Raw genomic sequence first — 12,590 nt, 5'->3', positions numbered from 1 at the left:
AAATGTAGCAGGATAGTAGGAGTTAAGTAGGCGGACCAGTAGCACGCATGCCAAGGACAGCTGTCCAAGGGCTGAAAGCTAGTAGTAAACTAGTCAGCTAGTTGAAGTTAGAAAGTTCGGAAGTAGCTGCAATTGCTATTTCATTCCCTTTGTTCTAATTGTAAATGTTCTTCTTCCAATAGAAACGACTCTCTGCCTTGACACTGTGAGAGCTTCTGGTCCTTGAGTATGAGTACTCATATCCGCTCTTGGGTTCATAACTGGTCTGATTGAATTAGTTGCACATGAATACGGTCTTCTCGGCTTTCCCTTTCCTCCTTGTATTTGACTATTTCGATCTCTGTTCTGCCTGTCTGTTACCAATGCCTAGATGACTGTCTTGGCTTTCTGTCTTGATTTTCTTCCTTCCTGCTGTCTTGGTGAAGACTGTGGTAGTAGTATCGATTTTTTGCTTGGTTGATTGAATATCTCTTTCCTTGCGTACCAAGAGTAACCTTTGTCTTAATCCGCCTTTAGGGAGTGAAGTGAATTGGGGGTGATATAACAAGTTGTGAAAGAATCGGTTTAGAACGTATCTGCTGTTTTAGCCATATCTGCAACGCTCGTCCTTTCTTCCTAGATGCTTTGAATATCCTTGTACCGCCGATTGCCTTTATTACCGGATTAGTAGAAAGTAAATTTGAGTGAGATATTGACACATCTCGTCACATATTGTTGTACCACGTGACTTCTTGTGACAGATGAGTATTTCACGTGGGTACTACTCTTCCAACAAGTTTGGTTGCCGGTGTAGAATGAAATAGAAGTAACATATGTCATTATATCGTAATTAATATATAGAGTTAATTTGAGAGATAAAGCAACCAGGCCAACCACATTTTACCCTCTCAGGCAATCTTGAACAACTCTATGTTCTTCTAGTTTGATATGATTCGACATTTTAAGCATATCAATTTAGATTTAGCACCAAACATGAAAGAACATTTTATTCTACTTTTGAAAAATTGAAAGAAAACAATATATAATTTCATGCTTGTCTATATTATAAGAATAGGAAAAGGGACAAATCACTTTACCATCTTTTCCCATTGTTGCTATACAAGAAAATGCCTTGTCAAACTTTATGTCTATCTAATTTAAGGGATATATTAGCTTTGCATATATAAATACGGGTGTAAGTCCATGCTCAAGAGTGCGACTTTAGTTAAAGTGGATGTAATCCTCGTTGTTCACTTGACTTCAAATGTAATTTTTCTGTACTAAGATTAATTTAAAATAAAATATCATTTCTATAAAAAAATAAAAATAAATGACAGATGACCCTCTGTACAATAAGCTATTATAACTTGCCCCTTCCGTCTTCCTCTCCTTCAATCCTGTCTCCATGAATATGGGTTTTGGGTCTACTGCTCGCCCCTCCACCTCTGCTCCAGTAGCTTCTGGGTTTTGGGTATGGGTTTACGGTGACTTTGAAGTGGCCGATGTCATGCTGAAGTCAACATGATGTCAGATGACACTCAAGCGCAAGGTCAAGCAATCGTTGCCCAAATGAGCGGTCCGACAGTGTGGGGCCCAGTAATTGCCGGACTGCTTCGTATGGGCTGGGGCAAGGTTTATGGTTTTCTGGGCAATAATCTGTCCAATTACCAGACAATTGGGTGTGGGGTGGAACTGCTCTTAGCCCACTGCACATTGCCGAGCAGCAAATAAAACTCTAACCGGTTGAGATTCAATGTTCAAACTGATCCAATAAAAAAAGAGAGTTCAAACTGGGAAGCTTCACTGGGCTTGTGGGGGAGACACCGTGAGCTTAGATGGTTCAGCACATTTAGAAGTATATTGCTACCCAGCTTGAGTCAGCTCTCGGCTGAGCCTCTTCTTTTTCTTTTTCCTGTAAACAATAAAGATATACATGCGATCAGTTCATCGTATATCGTACGATCAGTTTTCATCAGATACTGTTTGTATTCAAATTTAAATAATAAAATTTAAAATAATTTATGACCGTACGATGTACAATAAACGAAGATAATACACGAATCTTCGAAATTCTCACAAAGAAGATCAGGAGAGGATCCTTATTCTACACAAACATCCACCAAACCTGGCAGGTGGAATGAGTTATCCACCAACTTTAAAGATGCCACGTGAAAACTAATAGTCAAATGAAAAATGCAGACCACCTGACCCTTTCTAACACCACTTGATACATAAAAACATACTCTGAAAAATAAACCCACACAAATATCCACAAAACCAGACAGAGAAGATGCCAGAATACTGTGTAACTGGAGGAACAGGCTTCCTAGCTGCTTACTTAGTGAAGGCCTTGCTAGACAAGGGCCATGTTGTCCGCACCACGGTTCGAAACCCAGGTATCTACATTTGCAGTTATCAGCTACTTCCATCAATTTCATAGTTTTTTCCTGTATACAAACAATATTCTACTTTAAATGAATTTAAAGTTGAAGAAAAGGGGATTCGAACTAGGGCGCAATACACTCTAGCTAATATGACTACGCTCGAGTCTTCTCAGAATTTATAATTTTATGTTGTCCCTGTTAGCATACAATTCACAAACACCAAGACCAAAACATGAACTGCAACCTAGAGAGAATCAACCGATTATGTGTATAAGAAACTAGGAAGGAAAACATACATGCAGCAGCACCAGAACTCGAAGCCATAGCAACAAGCTTTCAGTGATCCTTCTATTCTCTTGCAGATTATCAAGAGCTCGACTCACAGATAGGTTTTTGGTCCAATATGAGCATGAATTCTGTGAGAAGAGAGACCACTATATATATACATATAGACTTTACCAAAACAGACTAGGATTCCCTATCAAAATCCACGTAGGAAACAAATACTTGTTTCCGTGTTCTGCAAAACTGACCTCAATGCTATACAAAATCCTTCTTTGCCAAGGATCAGCATTCCTTTCATCAACAAGACTTTCTATCAAATTGAATACCTATAACCAGTCCTAAAACTTCTCTATCTCATACTCATATTCTTACAATCCTGTGATTCCATCTATGTATTTAGATATGATCAGTGGTAGAGCTAGCAAGGGCCTCTAAACCGTATGAAAGAAATTGGACAAAAAATAATATAACTAATGCGAGAAAAGTTCATTTTTGTAGTAGAACAGAAAATTTTAATCAAAAGAGAGGAATGAAGTCGTGAAAAAAAAAAATAAGATTGAGATAATTATATCATAAGCACTGAACTTCTTTATAAGTTCCTACTATGAAATTGAACAAAAATTACTGCACCGAATTGATAAAAAAATTCTTCTTATATGCCATATATGCGTGGTTTCAGTGTTCAACAAATCATGCAAAAGGGTGACTAACTAAAGAAGGCTAGTTGATATAAGGATTTGGTTTCATAACAATACTATTGTAAAACACATTTTTTTTTTTTTGTCAATTAGAAAAATATAATAAAGCTAGCTTGAAGGAAAAGAACATAAATCAAAGAATACAAACTATCCAATAAAAAAAACACAAACAGAAACAAAAAGTGAAGACTTTAGGATAGGCCGGGCCTCTCCTAGTCCTCAAGCAGCTCCGTCACTGGAAATGATTGCAGTTCATGTAGCTAGCATTTACAATTGGTAGTGTTTTATCCTCTTGGTGACAGAGGATGTGGGGCAGGTGGGTTATTTGTGGGAGTTGAATGGAGCCAGGAAAAGGCTAAAGATGTTGAAAGCTGATTTGATGGTGGAAGGAAGCTTTGATGAGGCTGTACGAGGCGTCGATGGAGTCTTCCACACCGCATCACCCGTTCTTGTTCCATACGACGACAATGTTCAGGCAAATTAAATTCTTCGTCTGATCTTTTTGTTCTCCTTTCCCGTTGTTAAACTTCGTTTTATGTAATTCAATCATATTTTTTGATCGATGGGAGAAAACTTGAAAGATTTCAAAACTGCAGAGTGCAGAGTGCTAAAATGTGGTACGTTCTTGAAAATATTCAAGCTAAAACGAAACTTTCATTGATTGATTGATTGTAGGCAAATTTGATTGATCCATGTATAAGGGGCACACTGAATGTTCTGAATTCATGCTCAAAAGCACGTGTGAAACGGGTTGTGCTCACCTCTTCTTGCTCTTCAATAAGATATCGTTACGATGCCCAGCAGGCCTCTCCTCTCAACGAATCACATTGGAGTGATGCTGAATACTGCAAACACTACAATGTAACCACGTACAAAACCCTTCCAGTCCATGTTTAGTTCCAGAATCCAGATGCATTATAAACAATAACACGTACATGTTGAATTGACGTTGACATGCAATATTCATGTGTAAATTATTGCTTGTGTACAGCTCTGGTATGCTTATGCAAAAACTACAGCAGAGAAGGAGGCCTGGAGAATTGCTGGGGAAAGCGGAATGGATCTCGTTGTGGTGAATCCGTCGTTCGTGGTTGGTCCTCTGCTAGCACCACAACCAACCAGCACTCTATATATGATACTGGCTATACTGAAAGGTTGTACCGCGTGATGATGTTCTAGTACCGAACAATTATTTATCCAATTTGAGAATAAGGATATTGAATTTGCAATTTCTGCGATAGGTTCAAGAGGGGAGTACCCGAACACGACAGTAGGATTTGTGCACATAGATGATGTGGTAGCTGCGCACATTTTAGCAATGGAGGAAAGCAAGGCGTCGGGAAGGCTGATATGTTCGAGCTCGGTTGCGCACTGGTCGGAGATCATTGAGATGCTGAGGGCCAAATATCCATCCTATCCATATGAAAACAAGTGAGTATATATAAAAGACAATCCCAAGCCAACAAGGCTTCACGCTTTCCAAGGGTCGGGGTGGAACGCTAATCGTATATATAGTTTCCTAAATTTCCGTTGGTTTAATGTGGAAAATTATAAATGGAATTATTGTAGACATCGAAATTTCGGTGAAATGAATGTTAACCAATAATTAAAATTTCAACGCTCACGTGTCACATAAATTTTACATGTAGCGTGTGACTCAACGAAAAATCGAAATAAATTGGAAAGGTCATCAAATAGGACACGTGTCAATATCTGGCAGAAATGATTTATTTCATCTGATTATTTAAATCCAAAAATCAAGTTTTGGAATTCTATAAATAGGAGGCCAAGGCATTCATTTCAAGGGGGGAAGAAGGAAGAAGGAAGGAGAAAGAAAGGAAGAAAGAAAGAAAGAAGGGAATTTACATCACACCAAAACCTTGAAGCCTTGAAACTCTAAAGCTCTCAAGCAAAATCCCGAAGGATCAAGAAAACACTCTTCGTTCTTCGTCAAACCCTCCTTCAAGGTCAAGCCCCAACGGCCCTTGAAGAACTTCCGCCGACTCAAGATCAAGCCCCGACGGCCTCTTGAAGAAATCCATACACTCAGTCTTCAAGATTAGGCCCAAAAGCCCTTGAAGATCCGCTCATCCATCAACCCTCAAGATCAAGCCCCGACGGCCTCTTGAAGAAATCCATACACTCAGTCTTCAAGATTAGGCCCAAAAGCCCTTGAAGATCCGCTCATCCATCAACCCTCAAGATCAAGCCCCGACGGCCCTCTTGAAGAAATCCATACACTCAGTCTTCAAGATTAGGCCCAAAAGCCCTTGAAGATCCGCTCATCCATTAACCCTCAAGATCAAGCCCCGACGGCCCCCTTGAAGAAATCCATACACCCAGTCTTCAAGATCAAGCTCAAAAGCCCTCGAAGATCCGTTCATCAACTGTTCATCCCTAGATCAAGCCCCGACGGCCCTTTGGATCAACAGCTCATCCACAAACCTACACCCTACGAAGATAGAATCAGAGGATCAAATTACAAAGAGATTGTAACCCCAAAATCAATTAAATACAAAAAATATATTTTGTACACGTATTCTTGTTTCTTGTTTCAGGAACTTTTTCGTGTTTACAATTATCTTTGTATTTTTCAGGTGTAGCAGCGTGGAAGGAGACAGTAATCCACATAGCATGGATACCAGTAAAATTGCTCAACTGGGATTTCCACCTTTCAAAACGCTTGAAACAATGTTCGACGACTGCATCACTAGTTTCCAACATAAGGGATTTTTATGAAAGAATTGCACAAGGCTTTGCTTTTGAGTGCGTTCCAAGTTCCGTTTTTAGATATAGTTTGAGCTTTTATCCTTGCACCCGAAGCCTAAGTTCGATTTTTCCCTCCTTCAGTATCACTATAAATAATAGGTGGGGTATGAGCAAGGGTGATAGAGCAAGATCTCCATCCTTATTTGTGTTTTGTTATGTTCTTTTCCTTTGATTTCAATTAATCAAAAAGAAAGAGACATTCCTCGCTTTGATTTCAATCCAAAGAGAACCGTTAATCACGGTTTCTTTTTGTTTAGCCACAATTTTTTTATTTACATAGATTACCATCTAAAATTCTGAAGTACAAAATCTCAATAACTATCTTTTCAATAATTACCAGGAAACTTTTTCTCCAGTAGCCAAGATGAATACAGTACGTGTTCTTATTTCATTAGCTGAAAATTTGAATTGGCCACTAAAACAATTTGATGTAAAAAATGTTTTTCTTCATGGGCATTCGGAAGAAGTATATATGGATTTTCCTCCCGAATATAATGTCGGAGGGAAAACCGGAGTGTGTAGGTTGCGAAAGTCACTTTATAGGCTTAAGCAGTCTAGGCAGATATCAGAAATTGGTAGGGAAACTAATTTATTTGTCTCACACTTGTCCGGATATTGCCTATGCAGTGAGTGTGGTGAGTCAGTTTATGCACTCACCGAGTGTGGATCATATGGCTGCAGTTATGTAAATTTTGGCGTATTTAAAGTTTGCTTCGAGGTAGGGTTTTGTATGAACAACATGGACGTATAAGGATTGAGGGATTTACTTATGCCAATTGGGTAAGTGATGTGACTGATAGGCGTTCTATGTTTAGGTATTTTACATTCGTTGGAGGTAATTTGGTTACTTGGTGAAGTAAGAAATAGAAGGTGGTGTCATGGTCTTCCGCGGAAGCCGAATACAGAGGCATGTCTCATGGAGTGTGTGAGATCCTTTGGTTACGAAAGTTGCTTTGGTGTCTCAATTTCAAGCAGAAAGAGGCGATGAAATTGTATTGTGACAATAAGTCAACAAGAGAAATAGCAGAGAATCCAGTATAGCATGATAGGACTAAGCATGTTGAGGTTCATTGACATTTTATTAAAGAGAAGCTTGAGAAGAAAATTGTGTCAATACAATTCATGAACTTGAAATAGCAACTTGTAGATGTTCTTACTCATGCCGTGTGTAGTATCACTTATCAAGTTAGGCATGTGTGATATCTATGCACCAACTTGAAAGGGAGTATTGGCGTGGGTCAATATTTAGGAGAAATGGAAAGTAAATATTAGAGTCATGTTTTAGGAAGGATATATTTGTGTCCTTTATTGTTTCTTTATGTAACAAAGATTGTATGTACTTATATTCAGAATTATGGAATACATGAAAATTAAGCATAAAATTCTATTAATGACTCATAACGCATTCGTTGAGGAGAGCGACTGAATCCGAACATATAACTTTATGGCGGCTTCTAATGTGCCAATAATTGTCTATCTCTCTTGACTTGTCAAAGGTAAAGTTCACTTGTGCATGCGAATCACACATGGGTGGATGGAGAGTGACCGAAATGTCTATGTGGTTCTTTCTGACTACCAAAAGTGTGAACTATCATAACAAATACACTAATTGATTCTTTAAAGTGTGTGTGTGTGTGTGTGTGTGTGTGTGTGTGTGTGTGTGTGTGTGTGTGTGTGTGTGTGTATGTAGTGATGACATATTTACTTAGGAACAAGTCTTAGTAAAAGATCATCTCTTGACATATATGTTTCTATGAGTCTTTTCAACCTTCAAAAGTATAACATGTCAAACAAATCCACTAATTGATTCTTTTAAAATATATGTAGTGATGACATATTTACTTATTTGGAGTGAGTCCCAGTAAAACATTATCCCTTGAATTTTGAAATAATTGGTAGAAAAAGCAATGGCACGTGATGTTAAAGGATCTTCATTATGGCACGTGCCAAGTAAGCTGACGCATTGAAGCTGTGTCATGAGGACTTGACAATATTTCACAAGGCTAAAAAAATTTCGTAGTCTCTGTGGTGACACGGTACTTCAATGTGATCCTCATGATGAAATTTTTATTAAATAAACCTCCATGGTGAACCCTGGTAGTAGTTGAGGTTCAAATCCAAACTCCCGTTAAATAAACACACGTGACTATAAAGCGAAAAGGTTAAAGCAAGTTAAGAAGGCCAGGACATCTGTCGCAAGTTATAGTAGACTTAGGGTTCAACTAAAGTTGAATTTGACGGAAAAGAGGAGGCTTGAACGACATCGAAGACCTTTGATGGGAAATCCTGATATTTTTTATAAACCATTGCCGTCTGCACTGCCTACTATGATTGATTCATGGTTTCCCTCAATTGACAGGATCTTATTGTCTCATTGCAACACCACCAAAGCCTCAAGGGGCAGAAACAAGAAGGCAGGAGCTGCCAGAGAGAGAGAGACAAGCAACACCAAAACGCTATAACGGCAACTAAAAGCAAGGGAAGTCCATCACCCAACGAATTAGTCTCACTCTAGTGTTTGCTAACGATGCAACCAGTAGAGTTGCTTGATTTTTCTTGCCGTGGACACATCTCGTCATATATTGTTGTACCATGTGACTTCTTGTGGCAGATGAGTATCTCACATGGGTACTACTCTTTCGACAAGTTTGGATTGCCGGTGTAGAATAAAATAGAAGTGACACATGTCATTATATCGTAATTAATATATCAAGTTAATTTGAGAGATGAAGCAACCTGGCCAACCACATTTACCCTCTCAGGCAATCTTTAACAACTCTATGTTCTTGTAGTTTGATATGATTCGACTTTTTAAGCATAGCAATTTAGATTTAGCACCAAACATGAAAGAACATTTTATTCTGCTTTTGAAAAATTGAAAGAAAACAATATATAATTTAATGCTTGTCTATATTATAAGAATAGGAAAAGGGACAAATCACTTTACTATCTTTTCCATTGTTGCTAAACAAGAAAAGGATTTGGATCCTCTCCTGAGCTAATATAGATGATCCTCATGACCAATCATCGTGGGTCGTTGGATTTTTATCCAACGGCTACAAACAAGGGGTCCCTTTAAAGTTATAATGATTGTAGCCGTTGGATAAACATCCTTATCCAACGGTCCATGATAATTGGTCAGGAGGATCCTCTCCATTAACTCAAGAGAGGATCCAAATTCACAAGAAAATGCCTCCTCAAACTTTGTCTATCTAATTTAAGGGATATATTAGCTTTGTTGAATATAAATACGGGTGTAAGTCCAGACTCTCAATGTAACCCTCGTTATACACTTGACTTCAAATGTACTTTTGCTCTACTAAGATTAATTTAAAATAAAATATCGTTTCTCTTAAAAAAAAATTAAAAAAATTGACAGATGATCGTTTGTACAATCAGCTATTACAACTTGCCCCCTTTGTCTTCCTCTCTCTCAACCCTGCCTCCACGAATATGGGTTTTGGGTCTACAACTTGCCCCCTCCGCCGCTGCTTCGCATCCACCGATAGCTTTTGGGTTTTGGGTCTAGGTTTACGGAGTGGCTGATGTCATGTTAAAGTCAGCATGACATCAGATGACACTCATGTGCAAGGTCAGGTAATCCTTGCCCAATTGAGCAATCCAATAGTGCGGGGTCTAGTGATTGCCCGACCGCTCCGTATGAAGAAATTTTTCATTGTATCTGAAACACGGTTGGTACATTACATATTTTTATGTAAATGGTCGAAAAAATTATTTCTTAAGTTATTAATTTTTTTAACATACATATCGTACAGTTTGAATTGTGACACATAGTGTATCATCTCATATATAGGTCACACTGAAAAATCTCTCTTCCGTATGGGCTGGAGCAAGGTTTTTGGTTTTGTGGTCAATAAATTGCCCAATTGGGGTGGAACCGCTCTTAGCCCACTTCACATTGCTGAGCAGCAAATAAAACCCAAACCGATTGAGATTCAATGTTCAAACTGGGAATCCAACAACAGAAAAGAGTTCAAACAGGGTAGCTTGCTTGGGCTAGTGGTGGAGACACCATGAGTTTAGATGCTTCAGCCCATATACGAGTCTATTGCTACCCAGCTTGAGTCAGTTGACCCTCCTCTTTTTCTTTTTCCTGTAAACAATAACGATGCATATGCATACACGAAGCTCGTGCCATTAAAGAATGGAAAAAATGAGTCAGCCCACCTCGTAGGTTGAATGAGTTATCTACCAACGTCAAAGATGCTACGTGTGAACGAATAATCAAATAAAAAATTCAGAGGACATGACTCTCTCTTGTTTGTTTTTTCTTTTTCTCTGCAACCATCACTTTCTAACGCCACTTGGTATATAAAAACATACCTTGACAAGTAAACCTACACAAACTTCCACAAAACCAGACGGAGAAGATGCCTGAATACTGTGTAACTGGAGGAACAGGCTTCATAGCTGCTTACTTAGTGAAAGCCTTGCTAGACAAGGGCCATGTTGTCCGCACCACGGTTCGAAACCCAGGTATCTATATTTGCAGTTATCAGCTACTTCCATCAATTTCACAATTTTTTCATGCATACAAACGATATTCTACTTTAAATGAATTTAAAATTGAAGAAAAGGTCATTCGAACTGGGGTGCAATACGCTCTAGTCAATATGACTACGCTTGAGTCCTCTCAGAATTTATAATTTTAGGTTGTCCCGTGATTCCATCTTCGTATTGATGACTGTGGTTCATGTAGCTAGCATTTACAATTGGTAGTGTTTTATCCTCTTGGTGACAGAGGATTTGGGGAAGGTGGGTTATTTGTGGGAGTTTAATGGAGCCAGGGAAAGGCTCAAGATGTTGAAAGCTGATTTGATGGTGGAAGGAAGCTTTGATGAGGCTGTACGAGGCGTCGATGGAGTCTTCCACACCGCATCACCCGTTCTTGTTCCATACGACGACAATGTTCAGGCAAATTAAATTCTTCGTTTGATCTGTTTGTTCTCCTTTCCCGTTGTTAAACTTCGTTTTATGTAATTCAATCATATTTTTTGATCGATGGGAGAAAACTTGAAAGCTTTCAAAACTGCAGAGTGCAGAGTGCTAAAATGTGGTACGTTCTTGAAAATATTCAAGCTAAAACGAAATTTTCATTGATTGATTGATTGTAGGCAAATTTGATTGATCCATGTATAAGGGGCACACTGAATGTTCTGAATTCATGCTCAAAAGCACGTGTGAAACGGGTTGTGCTCACCTCTTCTTGCTCTTCAATAAGATATCGTTACGATGCCCAGCAGGCCTCTCCTCTCAACGAATCACATTGGAGTGATGCTGAGTACTGCAAACACTACAATGTAACCACGTACAAAACCCTTCCAGTCCATGTTTAGTTCCAGAATCCAGATGCATTATAAACAATAACACGTACATGTTGAATTGACGTTGACATGCAATATTCATGTGTAAATTATTGTACAGCTCTGGTATGCTTATGCAAAAACTACAGCAGAGAAGGAGGCCTGGAGAATTGCTGGGGAGAGCGGAATGGATCTCGTTGTGGTGAATCCGTCGTTCGTGGTTGGTCCTCTGCTAGCACCACAACCAACCAGCACTCTATATATGATACTGGCTATACTGAAAGGTTGTAACGCGTGATGATGTTCTAGTACCGAACAATTATTTATCCAATTTGAGAATAAGGATATTGAATTTGCAATTTCTGAGATAGGTTCAAGAGGGGAGTACCCGAACACGACAGTAGGATTTGTGCACATAGATGATGTGGTAGCTGCGCACATTTTAGCAATGGAGGAAAGCAAAGCGTCGGGAAGGCTGATATGTTCGAGCTCGGTTGCGCACTGGTCGGAGATCATTGAGATGCTGAGGGCCAAATATCCATCCTATCCATATGAAAACAAGTGAGTATTTATAAAGTGCGACCCCAAGCCAAAAATGCTCCCCGCTTTGTTAGAGTGGGAGAGGATAGAGTTGGGGAGGAACGTCAATCTTATATATAGTTTCCTAAATTTTTGTTGGTTCAATATGGAAAATTATAAACGGAATTTTCTATGTATTTTGCAGGTGTAGCAGCGTGGAAGGAGACAGTAATCCACATAGCATGGATACCAGTAAAATTGCTCAACTGGGATTTCCACCTTTCAAAACGCTTGAAACAATGTTCGATGACTGCATCACTAGTTTCCAACAAAAAGGATTTCTATGAAAGAATCGCGCAAGGCTTTGCTTTTGAGTGCGTTCCAAGTTTCGTTTTTAGATATAGTTTGAGCTTTCATCCTTGCACCCGAGCCCTAAGTTCGATTTTTCCCTCCTTCAGTATCACTATAAATATTATGTGTGGAATGAGCAAGGGTGATAAAGCAGGATCTCCATCCTTATTTGTGTTTTGTTATGTTCTTCTTTTCCTTTGATTTCAATTAATCAAAAGGACACAGACATTCCTCGCTTTGATTTCAATCCAAAGAGAACCGTTAATCACGGTTCCTTCTTG

General features: G+C 38.9%; 2 protein-coding genes across 2 annotated transcripts; both read left to right on the top strand.

Moving 5' to 3' along the window:
• Window positions 1-2,257: 2,257 nt before the first annotated feature.
• On the top strand, window positions 2,258-6,354 carry LOC137738211 (tetraketide alpha-pyrone reductase 2-like). The gene is made up of 6 exons (XM_068477842.1): window positions 2,258-2,375; window positions 3,649-3,821; window positions 4,022-4,207; window positions 4,338-4,500; window positions 4,588-4,777; window positions 5,944-6,354. The coding sequence occupies exons 1-6, from the start codon at window positions 2,270-2,272 to the stop codon at window positions 6,083-6,085; spliced, it is 960 nt and encodes a 319-aa protein (XP_068333943.1). The 5' UTR covers window positions 2,258-2,269; the 3' UTR covers window positions 6,086-6,354.
• Window positions 6,355-10,491: 4,137 nt separating this feature from the next.
• LOC137738366 (tetraketide alpha-pyrone reductase 2-like) lies at window positions 10,492-12,590 on the top strand. Its single transcript, XM_068478003.1, has 6 exons — window positions 10,492-10,612; window positions 10,878-11,050; window positions 11,251-11,436; window positions 11,561-11,723; window positions 11,811-12,000; window positions 12,164-12,590. The coding sequence occupies exons 1-6, from the start codon at window positions 10,507-10,509 to the stop codon at window positions 12,303-12,305; spliced, it is 960 nt and encodes a 319-aa protein (XP_068334104.1). The 5' UTR covers window positions 10,492-10,506; the 3' UTR covers window positions 12,306-12,590.

Source organism: Pyrus communis, chromosome 6, assembly GCF_963583255.1.
Source record: "Pyrus communis chromosome 6, drPyrComm1.1, whole genome shotgun sequence".
NCBI classification, from domain to species: domain Eukaryota; kingdom Viridiplantae; phylum Streptophyta; class Magnoliopsida; order Rosales; family Rosaceae; genus Pyrus; species Pyrus communis.
This window is presented reverse-complemented; position numbering and strand designations above follow the sequence as displayed.